The sequence below is a fragment of the Bactrocera latifrons genome, unplaced genomic scaffold (assembly GCF_001853355.1).
Source record: "Bactrocera latifrons isolate USDA-ARS-PBARC rearing strain unplaced genomic scaffold, ASM185335v1 scaffold_182, whole genome shotgun sequence".
NCBI lineage: Eukaryota > Metazoa > Arthropoda > Insecta > Diptera > Tephritidae > Bactrocera > Bactrocera latifrons.
Window position 1 is genome coordinate 432,673 of NW_017535319.1, and position 23,673 is coordinate 456,345.

At 37.5% G+C, this 23,673-nt stretch overlaps 7 protein-coding genes across 7 annotated transcripts; 4 read left to right on the top strand and 3 right to left on the bottom strand.

The window, feature by feature from the left end:
* Nucleotides 1-1,544: 1,544 nt before the first annotated feature.
* LOC108967297 (lysozyme S-like) lies at nucleotides 1,545-2,017 on the bottom strand. Its single transcript, XM_018930604.1, has one exon. The coding sequence runs from the start codon at nucleotides 2,002-2,004 to the stop codon at nucleotides 1,570-1,572; it is 435 nt and encodes a 144-aa protein (XP_018786149.1). The 5' UTR covers nucleotides 2,005-2,017; the 3' UTR covers nucleotides 1,545-1,569.
* Nucleotides 2,018-2,674: 657 nt separating this feature from the next.
* On the top strand, nucleotides 2,675-5,378 carry LOC108967272. Its single transcript, XM_018930575.1, has 2 exons — nucleotides 2,675-3,105; nucleotides 4,874-5,378. The coding sequence occupies exons 1-2, from the start codon at nucleotides 2,675-2,677 to the stop codon at nucleotides 5,376-5,378; spliced, it is 936 nt and encodes a 311-aa protein (XP_018786120.1).
* A 1,291-nt stretch (nucleotides 5,379-6,669) lies between these two features.
* LOC108967295 (BLOC-1-related complex subunit 7) lies at nucleotides 6,670-8,036 on the top strand. The gene is made up of 3 exons (XM_018930602.1): nucleotides 6,670-6,760; nucleotides 7,006-7,143; nucleotides 7,209-8,036. The coding sequence occupies exons 2-3, from the start codon at nucleotides 7,006-7,008 to the stop codon at nucleotides 7,386-7,388; spliced, it is 318 nt and encodes a 105-aa protein (XP_018786147.1). The 5' UTR covers nucleotides 6,670-6,760; the 3' UTR covers nucleotides 7,389-8,036.
* Nucleotides 8,037-8,616: 580 nt separating this feature from the next.
* LOC108967276 (trypsin 3A1) lies at nucleotides 8,617-10,863 on the top strand. The gene has a single exon (XM_018930582.1). The coding sequence runs from the start codon at nucleotides 9,046-9,048 to the stop codon at nucleotides 9,886-9,888; it is 843 nt and encodes a 280-aa protein (XP_018786127.1). The 5' UTR covers nucleotides 8,617-9,045; the 3' UTR covers nucleotides 9,889-10,863.
* A 1-nt stretch (nucleotide 10,864) lies between these two features.
* Nucleotides 10,865-11,777, bottom strand: LOC108967277 (farnesol dehydrogenase-like). Its single transcript, XM_018930583.1, has 2 exons — nucleotides 11,175-11,777; nucleotides 10,865-11,091 (listed from the first exon to the last, which is right to left on the bottom strand). The coding sequence occupies exons 1-2, from the start codon at nucleotides 11,745-11,747 to the stop codon at nucleotides 10,912-10,914; spliced, it is 753 nt and encodes a 250-aa protein (XP_018786128.1). The 5' UTR covers nucleotides 11,748-11,777; the 3' UTR covers nucleotides 10,865-10,911.
* Nucleotides 11,778-13,703: 1,926 nt separating this feature from the next.
* On the bottom strand, nucleotides 13,704-14,511 carry LOC108967298 (la1-like protein 13). Its single transcript, XM_018930605.1, has 3 exons — nucleotides 14,234-14,511; nucleotides 13,963-14,077; nucleotides 13,704-13,898 (listed from the first exon to the last, which is right to left on the bottom strand). The coding sequence occupies exons 1-3, from the start codon at nucleotides 14,295-14,297 to the stop codon at nucleotides 13,805-13,807; spliced, it is 273 nt and encodes a 90-aa protein (XP_018786150.1). The 5' UTR covers nucleotides 14,298-14,511; the 3' UTR covers nucleotides 13,704-13,804.
* Nucleotides 14,512-20,168: 5,657 nt separating this feature from the next.
* On the top strand, nucleotides 20,169-21,891 carry LOC108967293. The gene is made up of 3 exons (XM_018930599.1): nucleotides 20,169-20,749; nucleotides 20,910-21,299; nucleotides 21,488-21,891. Exons 1-3 carry the CDS (start codon nucleotides 20,729-20,731, stop codon nucleotides 21,671-21,673), a joined length of 597 nt encoding a protein of 198 aa, XP_018786144.1. The 5' UTR covers nucleotides 20,169-20,728; the 3' UTR covers nucleotides 21,674-21,891.
* Nucleotides 21,892-23,673: the final 1,782 nt, after the last annotated feature.

The window sequence follows — 23,673 nt, forward strand, 5'->3', positions numbered from 1 at the left end:
CTGGTCTCTTTTTTAATATTTGAAAAACTTTGATAGAGGTTAGATTATTTCACAAAACAATTTTGAACAGATTTCTTGAAAAGGGACGCACATTAACGTATTACTACTGGATCAAATTTGACCGAATAGGTTCATTTTAATTGCATATGCAAACGGAATCGATAGAAATCCTTAAAATACGAGGAAATTGTGCATTTTTTCGCCAGTCTGGGTCAAATTTTATTGGAGAATTGAGTCAGGTGTAGAAGTTCATGCAACTGAGGAAAGTTCACTGATTGCCATTCACTTGGGAGTGGCCAAAAACGATTCTTACATTTGCCTCAAGCAGCTCACGACTTCTGGTCTTAGATCGAGGATCCTTTGGGTAGCCAAAGAACATCTGTTTGAAGGGGAGCTAAAGAGATAAGCGAACCCTCTTTATCCAGGGTTGTGGGATCCGCCACGTAAAAGATACCCCCCAATGAAAACAAGGAAACAGCATCGGAAGAGAAACCCTCTTTTGATGACGACCATTAAATATAACGATTTAAGGGTATGTATATGGAAGGTTCGGTTCCTTAATTAGGAAGGTGCCCAGCTGATTGATGTCTTCGTAAAAATAATGGTTGATATCACCGCCGTCGAAGAGGTGCGATAGATGGGACAAGGACTGAGATGATTATTTCCTTGTGGCATTTACTATAGAGGTCATTTAAAGGAGCGCAAATTCGGCGGAGAGAGACTCCGCCGCCGAGTTCTGGCATTCACCCCGGTGGATGAACGTCTAGCCCAAATCCAAATCAAAGTGAAGTGTTTCAAAATATCGCTTATTTGGCTGTCTGGCTGTCTCCGGATCGAAAAGCCACCAACCAGATCGATCATGACCACGTGCGGGATGAGATAGATACCGACAGTTGAAGAAGAAATCGCTATGCGTCTCGAGAAAAAAGAGATGTTTGAGTACGCAGAGCTTGACAAACTCGCCGACAGTGGTAATCCTTGAAAATTCAAAAAAAGATGCGGCGACAACTAAAGGTTTCAAGACCGGAGCATACTGTTGTAGAACCCCCAGAGATGATCTAGTACAGAGGCATGGACGATGACAACATATGATACGTTATACGTTTTCGAGAAAAAGGTTCTGCGGAAACGTTATGGCTCGAATTAAGAGACAGCGGCTACGCCTGGCTGGGTCATGTCATCCGTATGGATGAAAACGGTTCAGCACTGAAAGTAGTCGACGCAGTATTCGCCGGGGGAAGCACAGAAAGAGGACGACCACTACTGCGTTGGAAAGACCAGGTAGAGAAAAACCTGCCAACACTTGAACTTCACTAATTGGTGCCAAATAGTGAAAAGGAACGATGTTTGGCGCGTTGTTGTTAACTCGGCTATAACCGCGTAGCCTATGCCTATGCCAGTAAAGAAGAAGAGGATCATGTATTCCTAATACAGCGATGTCTGATCGTCTTATTTTGAATAATGAGACACTTTTAACCCATTTTATATATTTATAAAAAAAAAAAAAAAATTTCATAAAATCTTTTTATCATCATGAATTTATTTTCAACAAAAACCATTCAGCTCACCTCAATAACAGTCATCGATGCTCGGTACATTCGCCCCTCTGCCACAATTATTATTCCACGTATTCCAAGCTGCGAAACCCTGCGTACTTATAATTTGTCGTGCACACGTCACAGCTGCCGCTATATCGTCCGTATAGAGCGATTGGCAGGACACTTGACAAGTATTTGCACTGGGTCGGCCGTCACCTGGATTGCACCAATAACGATCGTTTATATGGAATATACCCCAATCGCGCGAACCATCCGGATTTGGTGGTCCCAACTCGGCGGTGTTGTAATTACTTTCGTATTGTGCGATGCACACCCAATTGGGTATATTGGCACGTGGTATACCCAAACCGGCCAGTTCGCGTGTCAGTGAACATTTATCGAGTATGCGTGGCTCTACGCCGCCGAGCGCGATTGCCAGCAAAAGTGAGGCAAGCTGAATTTTCATGGCGAAAGGCCGGTTTTTGTTGGGAAAATGATTTTTTACACAGTTGGGTTGGCGATATTTATATTAGTTTTAGGGATATGCGCTTATAAAAGAAAAAGGCTTAAGTCGAGTTGTTAAAATATGAGAATAATGAGTTCGGAGTAGGTAAATTGGCGCGTTCAATGAAAGGTTTTTGTATATTATATTTTGTTTTGGGTGTTAGCTTTCATTAATATTATATATGGCACACAAAGGTTTTTAAAATAATTTCACTGTTTTTGTTTTACTAAAAACAAGATTTTTACTCGTTTTAAGTTATGCACTTTCAGCTTGTAAACACTAAAATTTTCGTTATGAGTAAATGTAGGTCATTTCGTTAAAGGCGCCGCCTATTCTTACACAGCTTTTTCAATGCATTGTTAAATAATAAAAGTTTTGAAACAATCGCTATAGATCATTTTCGAAAAAATACTGAAATATAATAAATATATATAATATTTCTTTGTTAAAAAGTTTTTTCATTGAATGTCTCTGAGCGATGTGAATACCTTCCAGCGGAATGCTATTCATATTATTGTTATTACAATTCACAAACAATTTCATGTATGTCTTAACCTCTTTAAAATTCTCTATAAATATGCCAACGAATTCTATTTTTAACACGATTTATTTATTTAACACCTCGCAAACCATGAAGTTCCAACTTTCTTGCTTGATTTTGCTCTACACTTTCTCCGGTATCGTTGCCAGGATATTCGACCGCTGTTCTCTGGCTCGTGAGCTGTCACGTTTGGGTACGCCGCGTGGCGATATACCCGCTTGGGTGTGTATTGCACAGTATGAGAGTACATATAATACGGCGGCCATTGGTCCACCAAATTCGGATGGTTCGCGTGATTGGGGTCTCTTTCAAATCAACGATCGCTTCTGGTGTGATCCACAAGATGGACGACGCACGTCGAATGTTTGTGGCACACCATGTCGTTCGTTGACTACCGATGATATTGGTACATCGCTGCGTTGTGCGCGTCAAATACAAGGTGCACAAGGTTTTGGCGCTTGGACCGTGTGGGGTAGACAGTGTCGTAGCGGTTGGGCCTTACCGAATATTAATGATTGTTTGTAATTGTGGAAATTTAATGCATTTGGGTTTATCAAGAGAATATTGTAAATTTGAAATCAATTTGAGAAAAAATAAATGTTGGGTTTCGTAAATTGGTCAACACTGCTTTTAATCCGGGAACGTAGAATCAAATAAAGTTGAGTAGTTAGGTTTGGTAGGTTCCTGGTTCTCGAGGTCCTTATGACTAATCTTTTACCTTGTATAACAGTTAATATGGAGAATGCCAACGTGTAGACAGTCATTGAATGGACAAAAAACTGGTACTACTTCGGGTATATGGAATCGAGCGACGTTGATTACCCAGGTTTGGCTGGCTGTCGGTCCACATTGTTAACGTTTTAGCTTCAATACCACTTCATATGTGTGGTATCTTAGCAAAATTCATTTCAATTAGAATCGATCGAAAGGTGTACTCTCTTAAATGAGTTTTCAACTAAAAATTCGAATTGATCCATGCTCCGTATCACAATTGCCTCAGCAGTTTCTGAGACTTTCATTTTTTAATTAAGTTCCATAAAAAATATCATAGATTAATAGACACTCGCTAACTTGCTGCCGCCAGCGCGCTCGATCTTACATTCTGAAGAGTTAAGATTTCGCCCACGTGCCGCAGTGTTGAAAGCTTTGTAATTTTGCGGCGTCACGTGTTCTACTTCCATCTGGCAAATGTTATGTGAATTAAGCAATTCATTTTTGATAAAAACTGACACTTGAACGCTTCAAAGCTCTTGAAAAATCATTAAGCGATAAGATTGTGTCGAACTGCTGTCCAGTACAATGACCGTTCGGCGCTAAAGCTCACATATTAGTGGAAATTGAAAGTGTGCAGGTGCTGAGCGCCAACTTCAGTTTACCAATGTACTAGAAGTAGATCTGCAATTGAATTCACCACGATTTATACAAGTAGCAATTACTTTTGTTAATTGGTTCTTTATTTTGGATAATTTTTGTGTGTGCCCTGCAGGAAAAACATCAGTGTATAGTTCTACAAATTTTAATGCATAGAGGAAAAATGTTCAACCGGTAAGCTTATACGGCAGGTTATCGAAAAATTTCGGTGCTTTTGTATTTCACAGTTATCTAAGGGGTTTTAAACAAGAGAGCATTTCAAAAAATCGATTCTTCCACACATTTCAAAATATGTTTAAAAAATTGGAAGTTGATCCGACAAATAATTTTGGCGTATTTGTAATAATTTTTGAATCAAGTGTCAATTTCAGTTCGGAAAAATGAAGAGGAAGGGGCGTGGTTGAATTTTTAAGGGTTAGGTATAGTGGTCTCAATTTCCGACAAAACTGGAAGCCTTTTAAAATAAAGATATATGGAAATGTTGTAGATAATGAAAAGGTCTTTTGTCCAAGGGCTTTCCTCACATAACCTTAAAATGTGAAAAATTCAAATAAACAAGTTTTTGGTTTTCTTATTTTTATTTTGTACAATTTTTTTTGCATTTATGAAATTTGGTCGAAGCTAACCGTCTTATGTTCCAAAAATACTGTTTTTTAACTGAAAATATTTATATTTTCGTTATAAAAAGCTTTACCGTTAGGAACAAAAGTTTTTGCAATAGCAGAAATTAAAAAAATTCCTACAAGGCGACCTTAGAAATTTAAATATTTCCAAGATGGCGCGTGGACGCAGACACTAAATTTATTTGAGGTTTTTTTTAAATTCGAATTCAAGTCATCTAAACATATTGCCAGCATATAAAAGTAAATGTTTGAAATATTCGAAACTCAGTTAAATTAAATTTTTGCGCAAGTGCAGATTATATGAAAGTTACTTTGTAAAAATGAAGCTACAAAACAAAGCATTTCCAGCATTAATCGCTTCAATTTTTATGCTAAGTTTTCTAAGTCCCGTTATACAAGGACGCATTTACAATAAATGTGCGTTGGCACGTCGTCTCTATCGCATGGGTATGCCTTTTCATGAGCTGGACGATTGGATGTGTTTGATCGAGGGTGAGAGCTCTTTCAATACGAAAGCCATAAATCCATCGAATGTGGATGGCTCCGTCGATTGGGGTCTGTTTCAAATCAACGATCGCTACTGGTGCAAGCCGGCCGATGGACGTCCATCCACCGATTCGTGCCGCATGCCTTGTCAACTACTACTGAGTGATAATATACGGTTTTCGGTCGCCTGTGCAAAGTATATACGACGCATACAGGGCTTCAGCGCCTGGGTCGCATGGAATAATCGCTGTCAAGGCTATAAGCCGAGTATGAAACATTGTTTTGTGCATAGTGGAAATGAAATGAAGTTGTAAGCGATTGTGAATATTTGAATTTAATGTTGTTTCATATTGTAATGAAAAAAAAAAAAAAAAAACAATGGGACTAAATATAAGATGAACATTACGGCTTTCATTTTATCAACTCAGACATCCTACATGAGACTAAGGAATAATAATATATTTTGCATAGTATATCCTTTAGTATTGATGTACATTAGTGGATTTGTTAGGTTATGATTACTGCTGGCGGCAGAAGAGATCTCTTGCTTAACCTCCACAAAGCCTTAGAAAAATTTGTCAAAAACCAAACCTCGATTATTATTTAGTCAGACTACCAATATAAGTTTTTCCAAACCATATTAACTCCTTCTTAATATAAAGCGACCTTTAGCAATAAAAATACCATTCCGGGTCAATTGCGTAGACCCAACTGACGTAGAAATGGTGTATCATGTGTACATACATACATATGTATAATCATTTTAATTATATTGGCTTTGAAATATATTCCCAGTTTTTATTGGAACTCTCGCTAATATCTTAGTGAGATTAAATCTCGTTTAAGCCCTTGATAATCCGATCAAATATTCAAATGAATAATAAGGAACTGAGGGCGAATTGGCCTTAATTCCGAACGAGGACTCCGACGACTGTCATGCCAATGGAATTTGAAATAAAATGTATCGAGCAAATGTACGAGCCTTATACCATATTCAGTCCGAAAATTTGAAGGGTTTAGATTACATTTAAGCCCTTCACCAATCAGCCCGTTCTCACTGCCGTTGGAAAGCTGAAAAAACAGCTGTTTTTGCCATTAAAGAATTCACATCGCTTAATATTTATCAAAAGTGAACATTGTCTTATAGTATTTTGAAGTAAAAACCGTTTTATTTTAAATATTTTCCATATAATGACAAAAATGGACGCATTTTTGTTAAATCGATGTTCAGGTGAAATTAGATCCATTGCTTTAAAAAAAATTTGATTGCTTAAATTTTTTTCTTTTTGTAGTGTCTAAATCAGCTGTAATAGATTTCCAATGCTGACAAGTAGATGGCGCAAAATTAGAGTCGCACCGAGAGATTTAGCGTGGATCAGTTCCAAATCACTTCGATGAAGTGACTTTGAAGTGGAATTTTTGTATGGCGAAATCTTGATAAATTTATAGGATTAGTAGCATAAACCACTCAACAGCCGAAATCGTGTGATTAAGTGTCGATCTGAATAGGGTATTAGAAAAATCTGTCATAAATAATTCTCTTTTGGCAGCCTGTGGGAAAAAATCACCAAGAGATGGCGTTCTACAGAGTAACAAGGCAAACAGCTGATATTTTGACATTTTGGAAAAGAGCAAAATTGTTTACGGAATAAACAAGGTTTGGCGGATAATATAAAACCATTTGGAGTGATAAAATGTAAGTTTAAACTCTATATATATAAAAGAAAGTCCTGTTGGTTACACTATTTGTAACTCAAGAACGGCTGACCCGATTTGGCTGAAAATTATTGGGGAGGTAGCTTAGAACCAGTGAACGATTATAGAAAATTTTGTCTCTTTTTGTTAAAATTCAAAACAACCCATTAATACAAAAATTATATTTCACATCATAAGCATTTGTTCAAAATTACTTACTATTATTATATGCCTACTTATATAAAGATGGCATCAGCATCGAGCAGTTCAGCACGTCACCTCTTCAGCGATAGTAAGAAACGTCTTTGTGATCGTGTTGGCGTTAATGTGAACAATTTGGGATCCGTAGCGCGGCAGATAGTGCGTGGCTCCAAGTCAAATGAGGTAAGCATGCAAACTATATTCAATTTTAAACAGAAAAAAATACTTTTTTTTATTTAACCAATTAGATTTTGGGCCAGAGCATAAAAAACTTCACACAAGTGGACATTGTATCCGATTATAGTAGTCAGAATTTGCATAAAATGCAACTTATATTACAACATGTTGATTATCAACATGAAGTCATGCTTGACAATGTAAATCATATGGATTACCTGAAGGAGCAAGTGACGGCAATGGAGAGATGATTAGAAGAGAGTGGCTGTAGAAATTAAACATGAGTTCGTGAAGCTTTCTACGCCAATTTCCATATAAGTTAGTTTACATATATTATTTGATTTGAATCTAACTTCGAAAAGTATGATTTAATTGTTGAAAAGTGCTTTTTGATCGCCTGAGTATGTTAACTGAATTAAGACGTCTTTGAAAAATTCGACAAGAGAGGAGAAATAATGGTTCGTGCATAAAAAAATTATTAGTGGAGCGTAGCAGAACAAAAATTATACGTTTGAGAATGGAAAGATGATGAGAATTTAGAAAGTGAATATTAAATAGTGTACTTTTCATAGGTATGTGTAGACATATGTGAAATTTCCAATATGTTACTTTGCTTATTAAATTTTAATTTTTTCAATTTTAAATTTAAGTTAGTGGTATGTAAAGATTGCACATGAGTCTAGCCTTAAGTCTTTCATATATAATAATTTTGTATACATAATGAACTATAAGTACACAAATGATAAGAAATGCGAAATTGAAATTTAATATATGTTTATAGTATGCTTATAATTTATTATAACTAGCAACTCTGTTATGCATTATAGAAAAAAGACACTGTTTTAATCACTTACTATAAATATATGTATATGAAATATTTTTAATAAATTCGTTGATAACACTAATTGAAAAACATGCCAGAACACTCTGAACTATAACGGCATGCCTCTTGATGTTTCCTATTGAACATCTACATGGTGAGACCTGTATGTTTACAGTTAAGGAGCCTAAAGAACACATCTCCAAGCAGTTTCTGCTAATGTATCCGTAGAAACGATCCCTGAAGTCTGAAGCGGAATCGCCTCCCAGGAGCATCAAGAAGTACTTCCCCAACTACGTCGACGAAATAAGACTATAACTGCTTGATATTGTTTTCCATTTATCTCAAATATAGGTTAGGTTACAATGTCGTCCATAAGAAGAATGTTACTTGGTTAGCTTAGAACGTCGGCCCGGTGTACCTATAAACTCATATATACTGAATCATAAGACCCTTACAGATCGACAAAGCGCTTTGAGCCTGTCACAAATTTATTGAGACGGCTAATATCAGTTTCCCGCCAGGGGAAGCAGAGGAAGAGGAAGACCTCCACTCCGTTGGAAGGACCAAGTGGAGAAGGACCTGGCTTCACTTGGAATATCTAATTGGCGCCACGTAGCGAAAAGAAGAAACGACTGGCGCGCTGTTGTTAACTCGGCTATAATCGCGTAAGCGGTGTCTACGCCAATCAAGAAGAAGAAGAAGAATATCAGTTTCGGCTATGTTTTTAGGTATGCCGAAGCTAAGGTTTCAGTAAATATAGCTGAAAAAACTGAAAATTTGAAAACTTCACGAATTTAACGTACCTGCCTCGTATCTTAGATTATGTTTGCCGAAGTACACCCACATAATTCTCTGTTGTAAAGATAGTAGCACCTGGTTGGAGGTCATTATCATGTAAACTAAGCAAGTTCATTGTACTAGATTTTTTATGCGGAGGTCGGACGTATTAGCTTGTATAGATAAGCCTAAACATCTTGAGCTCATCATAGCTGTAAATTATGTACACAGTTATTTTTGGTTAGAACCGGCGTATATATAAGAGATAGCACAATTAGCCGGCGTTTGAATTTTAAGAAGCATCCAAAATGAACGACCGTGCATACAAGTTCACAATCTTACTGCTGCTGAGCATTGTAATGCTCACCACGGCTGAACACAACATAGCAGCAGCAACAACGACCCAAGCTCCAAGGCGGTTAGAGAGTTACGTTGGACGCATTGTGGGCGGCAATGAGGCGCAAATATCACAGTTTCCCTATCAAGTGTCCATCCAGCAGGAAGGTGTCCATCGCTGCGGCGGCGCCATTTACAGCGCAACGCTTATAGTGAGCGCTGCACACTGCTTCGAGTTATGGGATATGCCGGAGTTGTTTGCCGTCCGCGCCGGTTCGTCGGAGCACGAGCGCGGTGGTGTATATTTGCCGGTGCGACGCATTTTCATACATCCGCAATTTCAGCTAGCTAACGGTATTAACGATGACATAGCGGTATTGGCGTTGACATATTCACTACCGTTTAGCGCAAATATTCAACCGATAGCGTTGGCCTCAAGCGCAGATATGGCAGTTGCACACCAAACGGTATTCTTTGTGAGCGGTTGGGGTACCGTTACGGAGGATTCGCGCTTGAGATCGCCACATTTACGCTTCGCGACTGTACAGCGATTCGAGCAGCACTCATGCACGGCCGTTTACAGTAACATCGTGCGTATAACCGAGGGTATGCTGTGTGCCGGTGCGCTGAGTGGTGGACGTGATAGCTGTAAGGGAGATTCCGGTGGACCTTTAGTGGGCTATTCGCGTGGACGATATATGTTGATGGGTGTAGTTTCGTTCGGCATCGGTTGTGGCAGACCGGGTATTCCCGGTATTTATACACGTGTTGCAGAGTACAAGGACTGGATCGAGTTGGCGGCGAAGCAGATTTAAATTGGTTGTAGTATAAGAGGGGTTAAAATTTCGAATAACTAAAATTTAAGAAGTATAGAATATTTTTGGAAGAGAGCTCAAGTTATGTTAGATGTTCTTATAGTTTTGATTAGATTCTAAAATAAGATCTTATAGTTGTGATTAAAAAATAAAGTGAGGTTATATTGCCAAAAACGATTTCCTAGTTTTAAAACCCGTCTTGTATGTTTTAGGTAGAATCTGAAGCTGAATCGTCGATACAAATAACAACTGTTGCTCTTGATAACTTTATACGAACCCTATTGTCAGTAACGTCGGGTACCGGTTTGGGGTCCAAATGTTTAAATTTGCGTTTCTGGTTATTGAAACCTCTCTAAAGTTCTATATAAAAGTGATGGCAACAGTGTCACCCTTATGCCTAAATATTAAATAGTGAGAAGACACTCTTAGCTTCCCAACCCTCCGGTAATGCATCGGCGGACAACAGTTAATATCTGCATTGACAGTCAAGCAACGCTGTAACCTCGGTTCGCATGTTTACTTCAGCTGGATGTTAGGTAACAAAGGCATCGATGGCAATCAGATAGTGGACGCGAATGCCTAGAGTGATGTATTGCTGTCATCCAATAATTATCTCATCGACCATCTGGCCAAGAGCATGGTAAGGAAGGTTAAAAATCTATGGAATAATCTATGGGGATCAAAAATACACTCTTCACGTAGTATACGTGATGAAGGAACATGATTGGAATACTTACTGATCACAGCAAGGCAACAGGGGAAACAATGGAGCCAGTGGTTCAATTGTCACGCACTAGAAAAGCAATGCTTAAAACAATGGGGTGTCCCAGTATATGAGACACTGGAAGTGGTATCGATAGTGAGGCTGCAGAACCTATTGAAACTCACTTTAAGCGCTGGCATCCTGAAGTGTAACTACTTCTCATAAAGTACGTAGCGGCAGAGTTACATAGTCGAATTTTGGATTTTCTGGCGATTTTCGGTGGTGTTCAGTTAACTTTTATTCTTTCATGATATAATAGTTCAAATTATTTCGCCGTTTGGTTTAATGGTCAGCTCATGGACCTGCACATGAGGTGGAGTCTGTAGACAATAGATCAAGGCATCAGCAATATCCTCCGGTTTGAGAAAGGGCATACTCGCTAGTGCCGCACGAGATTCACCAACGTGAATCTGCGTATCCACCAAGCCAGGGCTGATACTCTAAAATACATATGCATATAAATATTTGATATATGTAGTATACATACAAAGTACAGAACGCAATCAGCGCGTACTCAACTCACCGTTATTTTCACTTTCGTTTTCTGATCCAAGAATTCCTGTCGATAGACTTCGGTTAAGGCGGTGAGTGCGAATTTTGAAGCCGGATAAACATTAACTGTGGTATTTGGAAACATCGGCACCTTGTGACCACAGGTGCTATTAATCAAGAAGACATGCCCGTCATCGCCCTGCGTCTTCATCGAACGGAATGCCTCACGTGTGCATATAATCACGCCAAGAATATTGGTTTCGATTACATCACGTATATCTTGTAGATTTTTAGGCTGCAGTAGAGTCGTGCTGGTACGTGCAACACCCGCATTGTTGACCAAAACAGCAATAGGGCCATATGAACTCTCAATTTCTGCAAAGGCTCCCACAACTTGCTGTTCATCGGTGACATCACATTTAAGTGCATGTATGCGTTCCTTTGCTTCGTCTTCTACTTCATCGCGTAGTGATTCGATACCTTCTATGCATGGCGCCAAGCCCACAATCACCATACCGTTATTAGCGAGATATTTTGCAGCAACAGCGCCAATGCCGGAGCTGGCCCCGGTGACCACAGCAACACGATTCGACCAACGCTCCATTGTATTTGAATTGCTCGAAGGTATTTTTGCTCCAGCTTACCTATGAGCTGTTAGCGCTAACGAATCGGGAGAGCAAGAGTACACCATTTTTTTTGTAATTCTCAACGTGTAATGGGTATACACTGGTGATCACAAAAAAGTATACAGTTTTTATTCTCTTGCAACATGTTACCGCAGAGTATAATCGTTTTCTTCACCTAACGGTTGTTTTACTATATAGTGTGTATCAAATAAACCTAATCGAGATAGAAGCTGAAAAAATTTGGTTCCGAACTATCGGATCTTCTTGGAACTTAGCGTAAACCTTTGATTTAACATACCATCAGAGAAAAGAATCTAGAGACGTTAAATCACATGATCTTGGCAGTCATTCGACTGGGGCATTTCTCGAAGTGAAGGAGTCGTCAAACTTTGCACACAATATGTCCATGTTATGACGTGATTATGTAGAGATCGCTCGCTCGATTACATCAAATTCTGGAAAAAAAATCGGTCAATATCCTGTTATAACCCTCGTTATTGATGGAAACGGCATTTCGAAGGAAATAAGGCCGATGATGCCGACCACAATGTGCCTAAAATAGGATGCAGTTGCGTTTCCTGAACCTTGTTTTAACTTAATACCGTTTTTGTTTTGGACGAAGTCATTAAGCCGGAAATGGGCTTCAACTGAGGCAGAAAAAAAAGATTTTTTGAAATTCAAAAGTATGTTTAATACCTAAAGATCATAAGTTCATTTATGTTGACTGAGACTTCTTCCAATTTCCGGAAATTTATATCTCCTTGTAACGTTACCATTTATATGACGACCAGTGTAACAATTATAAAAGGGCGATTTATACATGTAACAGTATGTTTACCCAACAATTATTGTAAATAAGTTTTAAGATTAAGATTTATGTTGAGATTTTTAATGAAAACATTTAAAGGGTGACTACTAAACTAAGGCCTTGAAAATATCAGGCATTTTCAGTATCAATTGACAATGTGGAATGGACACAATAACCACCTTGATAGGGTTCGAGGACCATCTAAAACCTCTGCCGTACTTTGGGTCCGGCACCCAGTTGCAATACAACTCCACAATTAACTGACGAACTGTCAGCTCTTCCTGCATTTGGGTTTTAGCCACAACCGCCGCAATACTTCCCGAGGTATCAGTTCGCATGAGTTACATTGAAGTTTTACATAATTTCGTATATCTTGGAACCAATATTAACAGCAACAACAATGTCAACATCGAAATCCAGCGCAGAATAACTCTTGCCAACAATTGCTACTTCGAATTGAGTAGGCAATTGAGAAGAAAAGTCCTCTCTCGACGAACAGAAGCCAACTCTATAAGTCACTTATTATTCCCGTCCCGCTAAATGGTGCAGAGGCATGAACGCTGACAACATCTGAGGAGTTGACGTAACTAGTTTTCGAAAGAAAGGTTCTGCGCAAGATTTATGGTACTTTGCGCATTGGCCACGGCAAATACTGCATTCGATTGAATGATGCGCGGTATGAGATATACGACGACATTGACATAGCTAAACTGGCTTTGTCATGTCGTACGAAAGGATCAAAACATTGAAGCTCTGAGAGGGTTTGACGCAGTACTCGCTGCGGGATGCAGAGGAAAGTCCAGGTGGAGTGGCAACTGGCTTCGCTTCTAATCTCCAATTGGCGCCAAATAGGGAAAAGGAAGGATGACTGTGGCGGTGTTATAAACTCGGCTATAACCCCGTAGTGATATCTACGACAATAAAGAACAAGAAGAAGACTACCCCGTCTTCCTTTTAAGTTTTTGTTTAGAATAAAGTTTTCATGACTTTCGCCATTTGTTTCAGTGTAAGTCTTCACATAATCAAAGTAAACTGTACTAACGTGTCAAAAGCATATATTTTCGTTGACAGCTGGTTTGACAGCTTTGCCTCCTACAATTCATAATACCAAAAAAACACCCTTTATAAATTAATACTCATTTTGAGTATATAAAAAATGTTTTATATACATTTGATACTTTTTCTTATAGATATTTTTAATATTTAATTAGTTTGTATACAATTCCTCTAGCATTTCCAATGTGGGCAGCACTGTGGATAGGGTTTACTCAGATCCGCCGGTACGAAATTACAATTTTTGGGCGCATAAGCGTTGGGGCAGCTAAAATATATTGAATCACCATATAGTTCTGTACATAAAAAGCATAATTTTCAAAATCTCTTACGCTTTAACTTCGAAATCGTCATAGCTGGCGCCTTTACAGACGATTTGGCTGCATTTACCAGCCACCGCCTTAGTTTCACCTTTTTTCAATATCGAGCCATACACATCGCAATTCGCTGGTGGGAAATATCAAGTTTTTGTATAAATATTTATAATAGAAAAATGATAAGTCAATATTATAAAGAAGCGCAGGGAGTACTTATATCTGTACACTTATATAATAATTTACTAATTTATACTTTTAATTGTTTTTATGTGATATATTTGCTCACCATTCACACTTATCAGCAGTAAATATAGCGAAAGCACAAATAAACACGCTCGTAGTGTCGGCATTTTGTTTTATCTGCAGACTATAGACACACGTAACGCTCAGCTCGGAACATACGCCACTTTGATTTGAATTAAATATTTAGATTGCTTGCAAGTACTCTAAACGGCTTTGCACAACTGAACTACTGTACGGTTTGAACTGAACGGTTTGAATTAATATACATAGAGATTTACCTAAACGTTGCTCATCCGCAAAGAGCGATCTTGTTTTGTTTATTAAGTAGATTCGGGAAAAACCCCCATCACTTCTGCGAATATGCGCTAATTATGAGCAGTCTTACATGACTTATGAGCGCTTAAAGAAGCTTTTTTGTGATATATCTTTACATATGTAGGTATATACATTAAGGTGGTACTTGTGTCCAAGAATAAACATTCATCAAACAATTTGTTGCATAATAAATCTCTGAGTCTACTTATATTAGGGCAATTCTTAAAAGTACGGTTTTAAATTTCTTTAAATCTTTTATTTTTATAATAATAATAAAATGAATACGGTGGTCCTTACATATAGAAATGCAAATTTAGTATTTTTACTGTTTCCAATCAAGATTAGAACTTATACCATTCGTCTATTTTGGGCATTAGGAACAAAAACAAGTCAACTCTAGCTGCATCGAAGCCGAAGGGCGATCCATTTCGAGGTTTCTTACTCATACAGAAACTTCAAATTCGATGGGGAATGTTTATTATCATTCGAAAGAACATTCTTTGGCATTTATTTTTTAAAGATTATCTCTTTCAAAGAGTCAAATTTTGCATCACTCGTTCGAGCATTCGACTCGTAACTGGTGAATAGCATGCGTGATGTTTTATCCAAGTCTTGAATTGAAGCGAAATTGTCCACACAGACTCTAGACTTTATATATCTCCACAGGAAAAAAGTAAAACGGTATGATATCAAACGATCTTGGTGGTCAATCGACCACGATCATCATCGTGCTCAGCGAAGTGTTTTCTCAATAAATCCATTGATTAATGCGATAGGTGAGAAGTGTTTTTTGAATTGCTGGGTAAAAAATAAAGGTTTTCAATCTCTTCAGGTTATTCTTCGTCTGAAATGCGAAAATTTTGTTTGTTTACATACCCATTGGGCCAGAAATGGGCCTCATCGCTGAAGGAAATTTGGCTCGAAACCGTTGGTTCTTCTTGAAACTTTTCAAGAGCCCATAGATCGAAGTGTTCCAGCTTGAGATGGTCGAGCGGCTTCTGTTCTAGCATATAGTAAGCAGTATTTTGTACGCTTTCAATTTAAGATCTCGACGTAAAATGCGCCAATTCGTTCCATACGTCAATTCGAGTTGCTGCGAACGTGGTCTATTCGGTCGAATATTATCTAATAATGATTTTGATCAGGCAGTTTGTATTTCTATGTACTATAGACATTCGATCTGAAAACTTTCTTCAGAGATTACACCAATAATCCATGCTAAATTTCTTGAAGATATCTCATTTTGACCGATCAGTTCGTATGACAGCTACATATATCTTATAGTGGACCGTTATCGGCGGCTATGAAAACTAAGCAGCCGCTTAGTTATGTACAATCAAACATACTTTATTCAGGCTATAAAAATTGAATTTTTGAGTCTCAAAAGGCTTAAATAAATACATACGGACTCGTAATGGTATAACTTCCTTGACTTCTTTTACACTCTATTAATGTCATTTAAATAGTTGAGTAAAAAAAAATTCGCACTCGCTTTTCTGGATCCACTCTAATATATGTATATATATTATATATGCACAATTTAGCAAAACTGAACCGCATCTCTATCTATGCCGAAATTGATAACGTTTATGCCGCTTGGCAGAATTAAATATTATTTTAATTAATTAGAAACATAGATAATATGCATCTTCCTATATATTTAACGATTAAATGTAGTAGTGGTCATTAATTTAAATACATACATATATACAAATATATATAACAAATTATTGTGTTATTTACGAAACATAGCACATCGAGCCTTTTGAGTAATTTATCTCTGAAAATAACCGTTAAAAGTTAAGCACTTCGAGTAGGGACTTTAATGGACCTTATACTCAAGTGTGTTATATAACTTAAATTTCATACCCTGTACAATACCGGATATAGTATACCAGAGTTAGTCTAGAGCGGCTCAATAATTTCCAAAAACTTTACGCGATAGGTTTCTACTGAATCTGCGGCCAGTTCTGAAGGTAAAAGTTTCTAACGGGGTTTTTAATAGTGACACTACATAAGTAGAAAGATAGGCAAAGCAAACGACGCCATATTTTTCCCTCTCTTTTGACATTTCTCTATAGTAAGAGCTGCCATTTCATCGTTGAAAAATATATGATCCAACAACGAGTCGCAATTATTAAAATTTACTACCAAAATTCGGAGTCTGTGGCCTCAACTTTAAGAGCGCTATGTAAAATTTATGGTCGTCATAATCATTCTGTCAGATCTACAATTGAGCGTGTAGTGTAGTAAAAATTTGAATCCACAGGCACAGTACAAAATGTTTCCAAGTCTAAGAAACAAAGAAGTGCCCATAGGGTCGAGAATAATGCTGCCGTTAGCGCATCAATTGAGGAAGATCCAAATCAGTCTTTCACACGTCGTTCTCAAGTGTTGAGCAGCTCTCTGTGACGTCGTTGTGGCGAATTTTGCGAAAAGATCTCTTGGCGTACATCCTTAAAATATTAAATTGATGCAAGAACTGAAGCGGACGTACTACTTCCGTGATTATGAATAGGAATCGCAACCACTCAATGGTAACCGAATATTTTTGGTACGAATTCGATGATATGGATTGGGACAATATGTGTTTCCAACAGGACGACAAACCGAGCCACACAGCGAATGTCATAATGGATTTATTGAAAACCAAGTTTGGTGAAAATGTTATCGCACGAAATGGATCAGTCAATTGGACGCCTCGGTCGTGCGGAGTATTGGACTTTAGGTACGTCAAGTCTATGGTCTATGTCAACTAGTCAGCGACGGTTGATAAACTTCGTACCAATATCGAACGTGAAATTGCAGCTGGTTTCTTATCTATTAATAACGGTACGTATTGTAAAATTTGGCACAATACTCTTTAAGCTGGACTCTGGAGTGATTGGATGTTTCTTTCCCAAGCAGCGAAATATATTTGGAAGCAGAGAACCGGTTCGCTGTAGGCGTTTCGAGGAGCCAAATACGAAAAACTAAGCATGTCTCTTTAGATTTTCCGACTGAGCTAAAATATTTTTCTTCAAGTAATTGAATGTCACGAATGTTAAGATCATCTCCGATATAATTAAATAATTATTATTTTGTTGGAGTAACAAATGTAAGCCGTTAAAATATGATATTAACGACAATCGTAACGTGTGTGTGATTAAAAGCGTCAAATTCAGCGCACTGATCATCTTATGTGTTAAAGGTGAACAACCTGCTGACGCTAAGCCTAAACAGCACGTGGGTATTTAAGATTACTTTGCATTACCCTGACCTCAGTATTGAATTACACTTGTCTAAATATTATGGCTTCTTTAAAATGTTCACTAATATTACAAGTGTTACAAAATTTTGTTGCTAACACGAGAGATAAAATTACATACAAGAATTTCTTGTTTCTTAAAGAACACAAAAATCTTTGTAATTGCAGAAGAATTACAAATACTCTACAAATATACCAATTTACTTTGGTGTCACTAAAAGTGGTTGCAGCGATACAGTTTTCATTTCCAATTTTTTGTGCGTTCGTGCGAGACCAAGCCGATCAACCTATGTTATTAGAGTGAAGTGAGTGTAAGAGGAGATTTTAACTGGAAGAAACCTAGTTTTTCATAATATTCAGCTGACATAACGTATTTACTTTTGCATTTATTTCATATGATCATATCCAAGTCGTTCTGAATGATTGAATAATAAGCTCTTTGAGTATCTGAAACTGCAAGGGATATTTGAGAGAATGCTAGTTTAGGTTATGACAAGTCCAGGGATATTATTTATCTCTGGTAACTCATTTGAAGCATGAATTAGTAATAATAATTTGCTATAGATACTTATTGTTAGTTGGAACTACATTAAAACTTTAAACCCGTATATGCATATTTTCAGTCAGAAGAGCTTTGAAGACTTCAGTGTCATTAGAGCTTTCGTAAGCGCTTTAATGCTATAAGAGCTTTCGTGACTTTTAGTATTATTGACTAAAGAGCTTTCGTGACTTCCGAGATTTTATGCTTTGCGAGATGTACTGCCTTAAGAGCTTTACTGTTTTTGGTGACTTAATGCTGCTTTAAAAGCTTTTCTGCCCTCAGCGCTTTAATAGTTTATAACTTTTACGAAAATGCAAAAAATGGATTGGAGGAATGCAGCGTTTGCGCGGAGGATAATGAGACGCAGGAACATTATCTATGCAATTGCCCCGCACTCGGCTGGATTAGAAGGGATATATCAATCAGGGCTTACCAAATCTACAGACTCCGTAGGATAAGGTTTAGATTGGAAAAGAAAGGACTTTTGCCGAATCTACAGAGTTGCTGGATAAGGCTTAAATCGGTTACCTCCCTGGTATACAATGCGCCTAATGTTGGCCTAAGTGCCGTCGCCTGTGGTCCGGCGCCTATGCGCTTCCCTTTTCAACCAACCAATCATTCATAACTTTTGCTGCATTCGAAGCTTTAATATTTAATAATTGAAAACGTAAGTTCTTTAATTACTTTAAAAGTTACAGAGCTTAAAAATGCTATGTTGAGTACTTTTGTGCCATCAGTGCTTCAGTAATTTACAAATTTTACTGTCTTCGAAGCTGTAGTGTTCGGAAAGCTTTCGTGCTTATTAAGTTTTGATACTGCGTACTGTTTAAGGCTTAAGTTGTTTTATTGCCATACAAGATTTTGCTCAGTAAAACCTTCAGAGCTTAAAAGAACTTAAGAGCTTTAACGTTTTAAAAGCTATCGTGCTGAAATAGTTTTGATACTATAGATACTATATTATATTACTTTAAAAGCTATGACGCAGTAAAACCTTTAGAGTTTAAAATAATTTAAAGCTTTAATGCCTTCAAAGCTTCCTTGCTTAATAAGTATTAATATTATATGCTATTTAAAGCTTAAGTTGTTATATTACTGTAAAAGCTTTTGCGCAGTAAAACCTTTAGAGCTTAAAAAAATTAAGAGCTTTAAAAGCTTTCTTAATACAGGAAATTATGTGCTTTAGAAGTTTGAGTGATTTAGGAGCAGCAGTACAACTTTCGGTGTTTAAAAACTTTAATAGCTTTAAAGCTTAAAAGCTTAGTACTATAGAAAATCATGTGATTTAGGAGTACTTGTACTTTTGGCGGTACTTGTACTTTTGACGTTCTTGTGTTTTAGGAGGTCTAATGCTTTAGTAGTTTGAGTTCTTTACGAGTTTTAGTGCTTTACAAGCTTTAATAACTACTTTGGAGCTGAGTTGCTGCTTTAGTTTTTAGAGTTTTTGCTTTAGTACTATAGAGCTAAGTTGTTCAAGTATCTTCCGGTTTGATAAAATAAACCAAAAAATCAAAAAAAAAAAAAACAAAAACGCTTAGTTTTCAAGGGTTAACAGCGTCATAAACTGTTTTGCTCAACTTTGTAGAAGAACCTATAGCGAAACATACTAACAATTTAAATGTTTTTGTTACAAAATTGTTTATTCTCGAACACTCATCGCAATGACTGATTCATACTAAGTTAATTATATGTTTATTGTCATAAATAAAATAAACAATAAACTGAAAAATTTATTAAATGATTACGAGGCATAAATATACCGAAAGAACGAAACATAACAATCGACATTTATTATCGCATTTTTAAAAACGTAATCTGTAAAGTGTGAAATTAAAATTTTGAATGAACAGAACAAGTTTCGCAGCATCCTCGCATTGACTTAGATGCTAAGTCGCAGAGCGTTGAGTCGAACCTTAAAACTCATGTACTGCTTTAATACGACTTAAACGGCTCAGCGTGCTTGGCAAAAGCTTCAATCAATCAATGTTTATATGAGTCTAACTACAGCTTCGAAGCTTCAAAGCAAAGGTGCTTTACTGAGCTGGTGACGTTTGTTTGTTTGTTGGACATACATATGTACAGAGATACAAATATATATGAGTAAAATATGTAGAAGTAGTGAATCTGTTGTACAAATCCGTTACAAAGCTACAAAATACCGGTTTTCCGAACTTCAAAAAAAATAAGCAAAATTTCGTATTTAATTTTCTTGTTTTGCTAGTGTGTTTTCGTCGCTGTTATTAAGCTTAAGCGAGTGTTTATTAAGGCGAGTTTTTAGTAGCGTACAACATTTGCAGACGTACACAACTTACCAGCCAGCGAACGCAGTGTCAAAGTGGAAATTATCGCCGATTGCATAAAGAAATAACGAAAATCTTACAAACTTTCGCGAACTTTAACTTTTGTGTAGCAAAAAAATCAATTTAGTGTGCGTCATAATGAAATTGTTTATTAAGCTGGTGAGACTCTTGCGCCGTAATAATTTAAAATTTCCTTATAAAATAACCAAATATGCATAAATAACTGCAATTCCACGCATGCGCAATTAAACTAATTTGCATTTTAATTTTTTTTTTTAATTTTGTTTCCATTTCGCACGAAAAATACTAACGAAAAAAGGTCGTCGTTGCTGTTGCGCTCGCTTGCGCACGCGCCGATGTCTCGCACATACTACACCAGGGCGGCTACACCACAACAACACCACAGCCAGGGCCACCCAATCCGTATGTCTTCAGCTATCAGGCTGGCCGTGCGCCAGGTCATGTGGATCGCCAGCATACCGAGGTCTCCGATGGCACGGGTGTGGTACGTGGCGCCTTCTCCTATGTGGATCCGAAGAATCAATTGCGCACCGTACAATATGTGGCCGATGAGCATGGTTTCCATCCGCAATTGAGTCACGAACAGGAGGATACCGAGGCGGTGAAGCAAGCGAAGCGCAAGCATTTTGCACTCTACAATCGCATTGCGCAAGAACATGCCGCCGAGGGGGTGAACGGCGCACCGAATGTAAGTTTGGCACGCCTAATATTTGCGCTGCGCTGCAAGTCGTGCTTAGCTGTGCCATTGCAGCGTTGTTTTCTTATGACGGCAATGTCAACAGCCTGCACGAATTGCTGCCTAATTGGATTTTATTTTTCATTATTAAAAATTTATTCAAAAATTTCTATTTATTTTGCATTTTAAATGCAAATTAGGTCTACGCCGCTGGGCCGCGCAACACCGAGGCTGTCGCCTATGCCACACACAAGCATCTGAGTGAATTTGAGCGCATTGCTGCGGAGCATGCGCGCATGCGCGCAGAACTTGAGGCGCAGCGCTTGAACAATCCACAGGATGATGGCCAGTACCATGGCGAGGAGGAGCAATATCAGCACTACTAAGCTCGAGACACTGCTTTTAGTTCGCTTATGTTTCATTTAAGTTCTACGTAGTTAATTGCTTTAGTTATTTGCATTTATAATTTGCATGTACCAATTCCCTAAGCTGCAATGTGCATATGTAGTATATATTTGTAATATGTTTGGCGTGCCAATAAATGTTTGTTGCACCGCAATCAAGTGTTTGTGCGCTCAACAATATGCTTAAAAGCTTCCAAGTATTTGTGCGAAATTATTTGAGTAAGGAATTATAGTGTAGCGATAGGAAAACCGGCACCACAGCAGGTCGACCTTTTTTTATAAAACCACGTATGCGGAAAATGTTCTACGGTTCATTCTGAACAACTTTGCCTAAGAGACTAGTGATCTAAAACCTGTTTTTAGCCAACGATGTTGGAGGCAAAGTTTTGTGGGGTTAAAAAAGTTTTTCAACAGTTTTTGAGATATCCGAACGAAATTTAATACGTTCGTGCATTTTGATAATCCATTGATCATTCGATAGTCTATTGATGCATTTTGATATTGTATTGATCATTTCTCGAAATCGGTCAGTTTGGACAACTACATCCCTTATCTCTTATACAAACGCTTATTCCATTTTTTGAAACTTTTTTCGTTTTTTTTTTCGTTGCCTGTAAATGAACCCTCTCCGGCTTACATATTCGAGTAAATATTTAATTACTTACAAGTGACAATCGCGTTGTTTAATCAGCTTGATTATTTTTTGTACTTGACACCTCAAAGTGATTTGTGTTTGCAATGAGTAGGTCTTTCTTATCAACCATTTTTTACACACTCAGTGTAAAATTAATAAATATTTAATGGTAAGAAAAACTAAAAAGCACGCTCTTGAAGCGTATCAAATTAAAAAGTGAAATATAATTACTAATTTAACCTGAAAACAATTAAGAAAAAGCTAAGTTCGGGTGCAACCGAACATTTTATGATCTTTCTACTTGGACGAATTAAAGCCGGAGAAACGTCAACCAGAGGATCGATTTATATATATTTTATATATATTTATATATTTATTTTTTCATATTTGTAATCAAACTTCAACTTATTTTTTTTTATATTTATAATTAACTTTAAGAAACCAAATGTGTATGTACCATTTCGGTCCAGCACTTTTAGCCATTTTTTCACTATAGACATTATTCCATCAGTATAAAATATTTCTGGTTTCTCGGCGAAAAACTGTGACAAGTAATTTTCACAGGCTTCTCTTCAAGCCAACATTACTCCATTAAGAGATTCTGCATTGATGAAAACAAATGCTAGTCCGATGGTGTAAGGTCAGGGCCATATGGTGGATGCATAAAAACTTCGCAGCCAAGCTCTTCCAGTTTTTGCCGAGTCATAAATGATGTGTGTGGTATAGCGTTGTCCTGATGGAAGACGAAGCCCTTTCCGTTGATCAGTTTTGGCGATTTTTTCTTTCGATTGTTTGCTGCAATCTTATCAGTTGTTGACAGTAAAATGTAATATCAATCGTTCGCAAAGGTTGGAGCTGCTCATAGTGGATATTGCTTTCAAATCCCACCAAACACTGAGCATTATATTTCGAGGCATCAGTCCTGGTTTTGTGATCATTTGTTGAGCTTCATTGATTTTATTTTCTTGATTTTATTTCGTTTCAGCAAAGATACGCAGTTGTTAATTCGGTCCAATCAATTTTTTACAGACAATTCATGTGGTAGCCAAACGCCGAACTTATTCTTGTAATCAGCCTATTTTAAATGGTTCAAAACCTTTTGATGATGAATGTTAAGTTCGTTAGCAATGTAATGGCTGCTTATGTGACGGTCCTGGTCAATCCTATCCATAACTTTATCGACTTTTTCAACGATAGGTCGATCAGAGCGAGGTGCATCTTTCACATCGAAATTTACCGAACGCGATCGAGCGAACCATGTGCTACACGAACTGATACAGCATCGACTCTACAAACTTTAAAACGTTATATGGGCAGTGACGAATGCACGGACAGAGAGACATCCGAA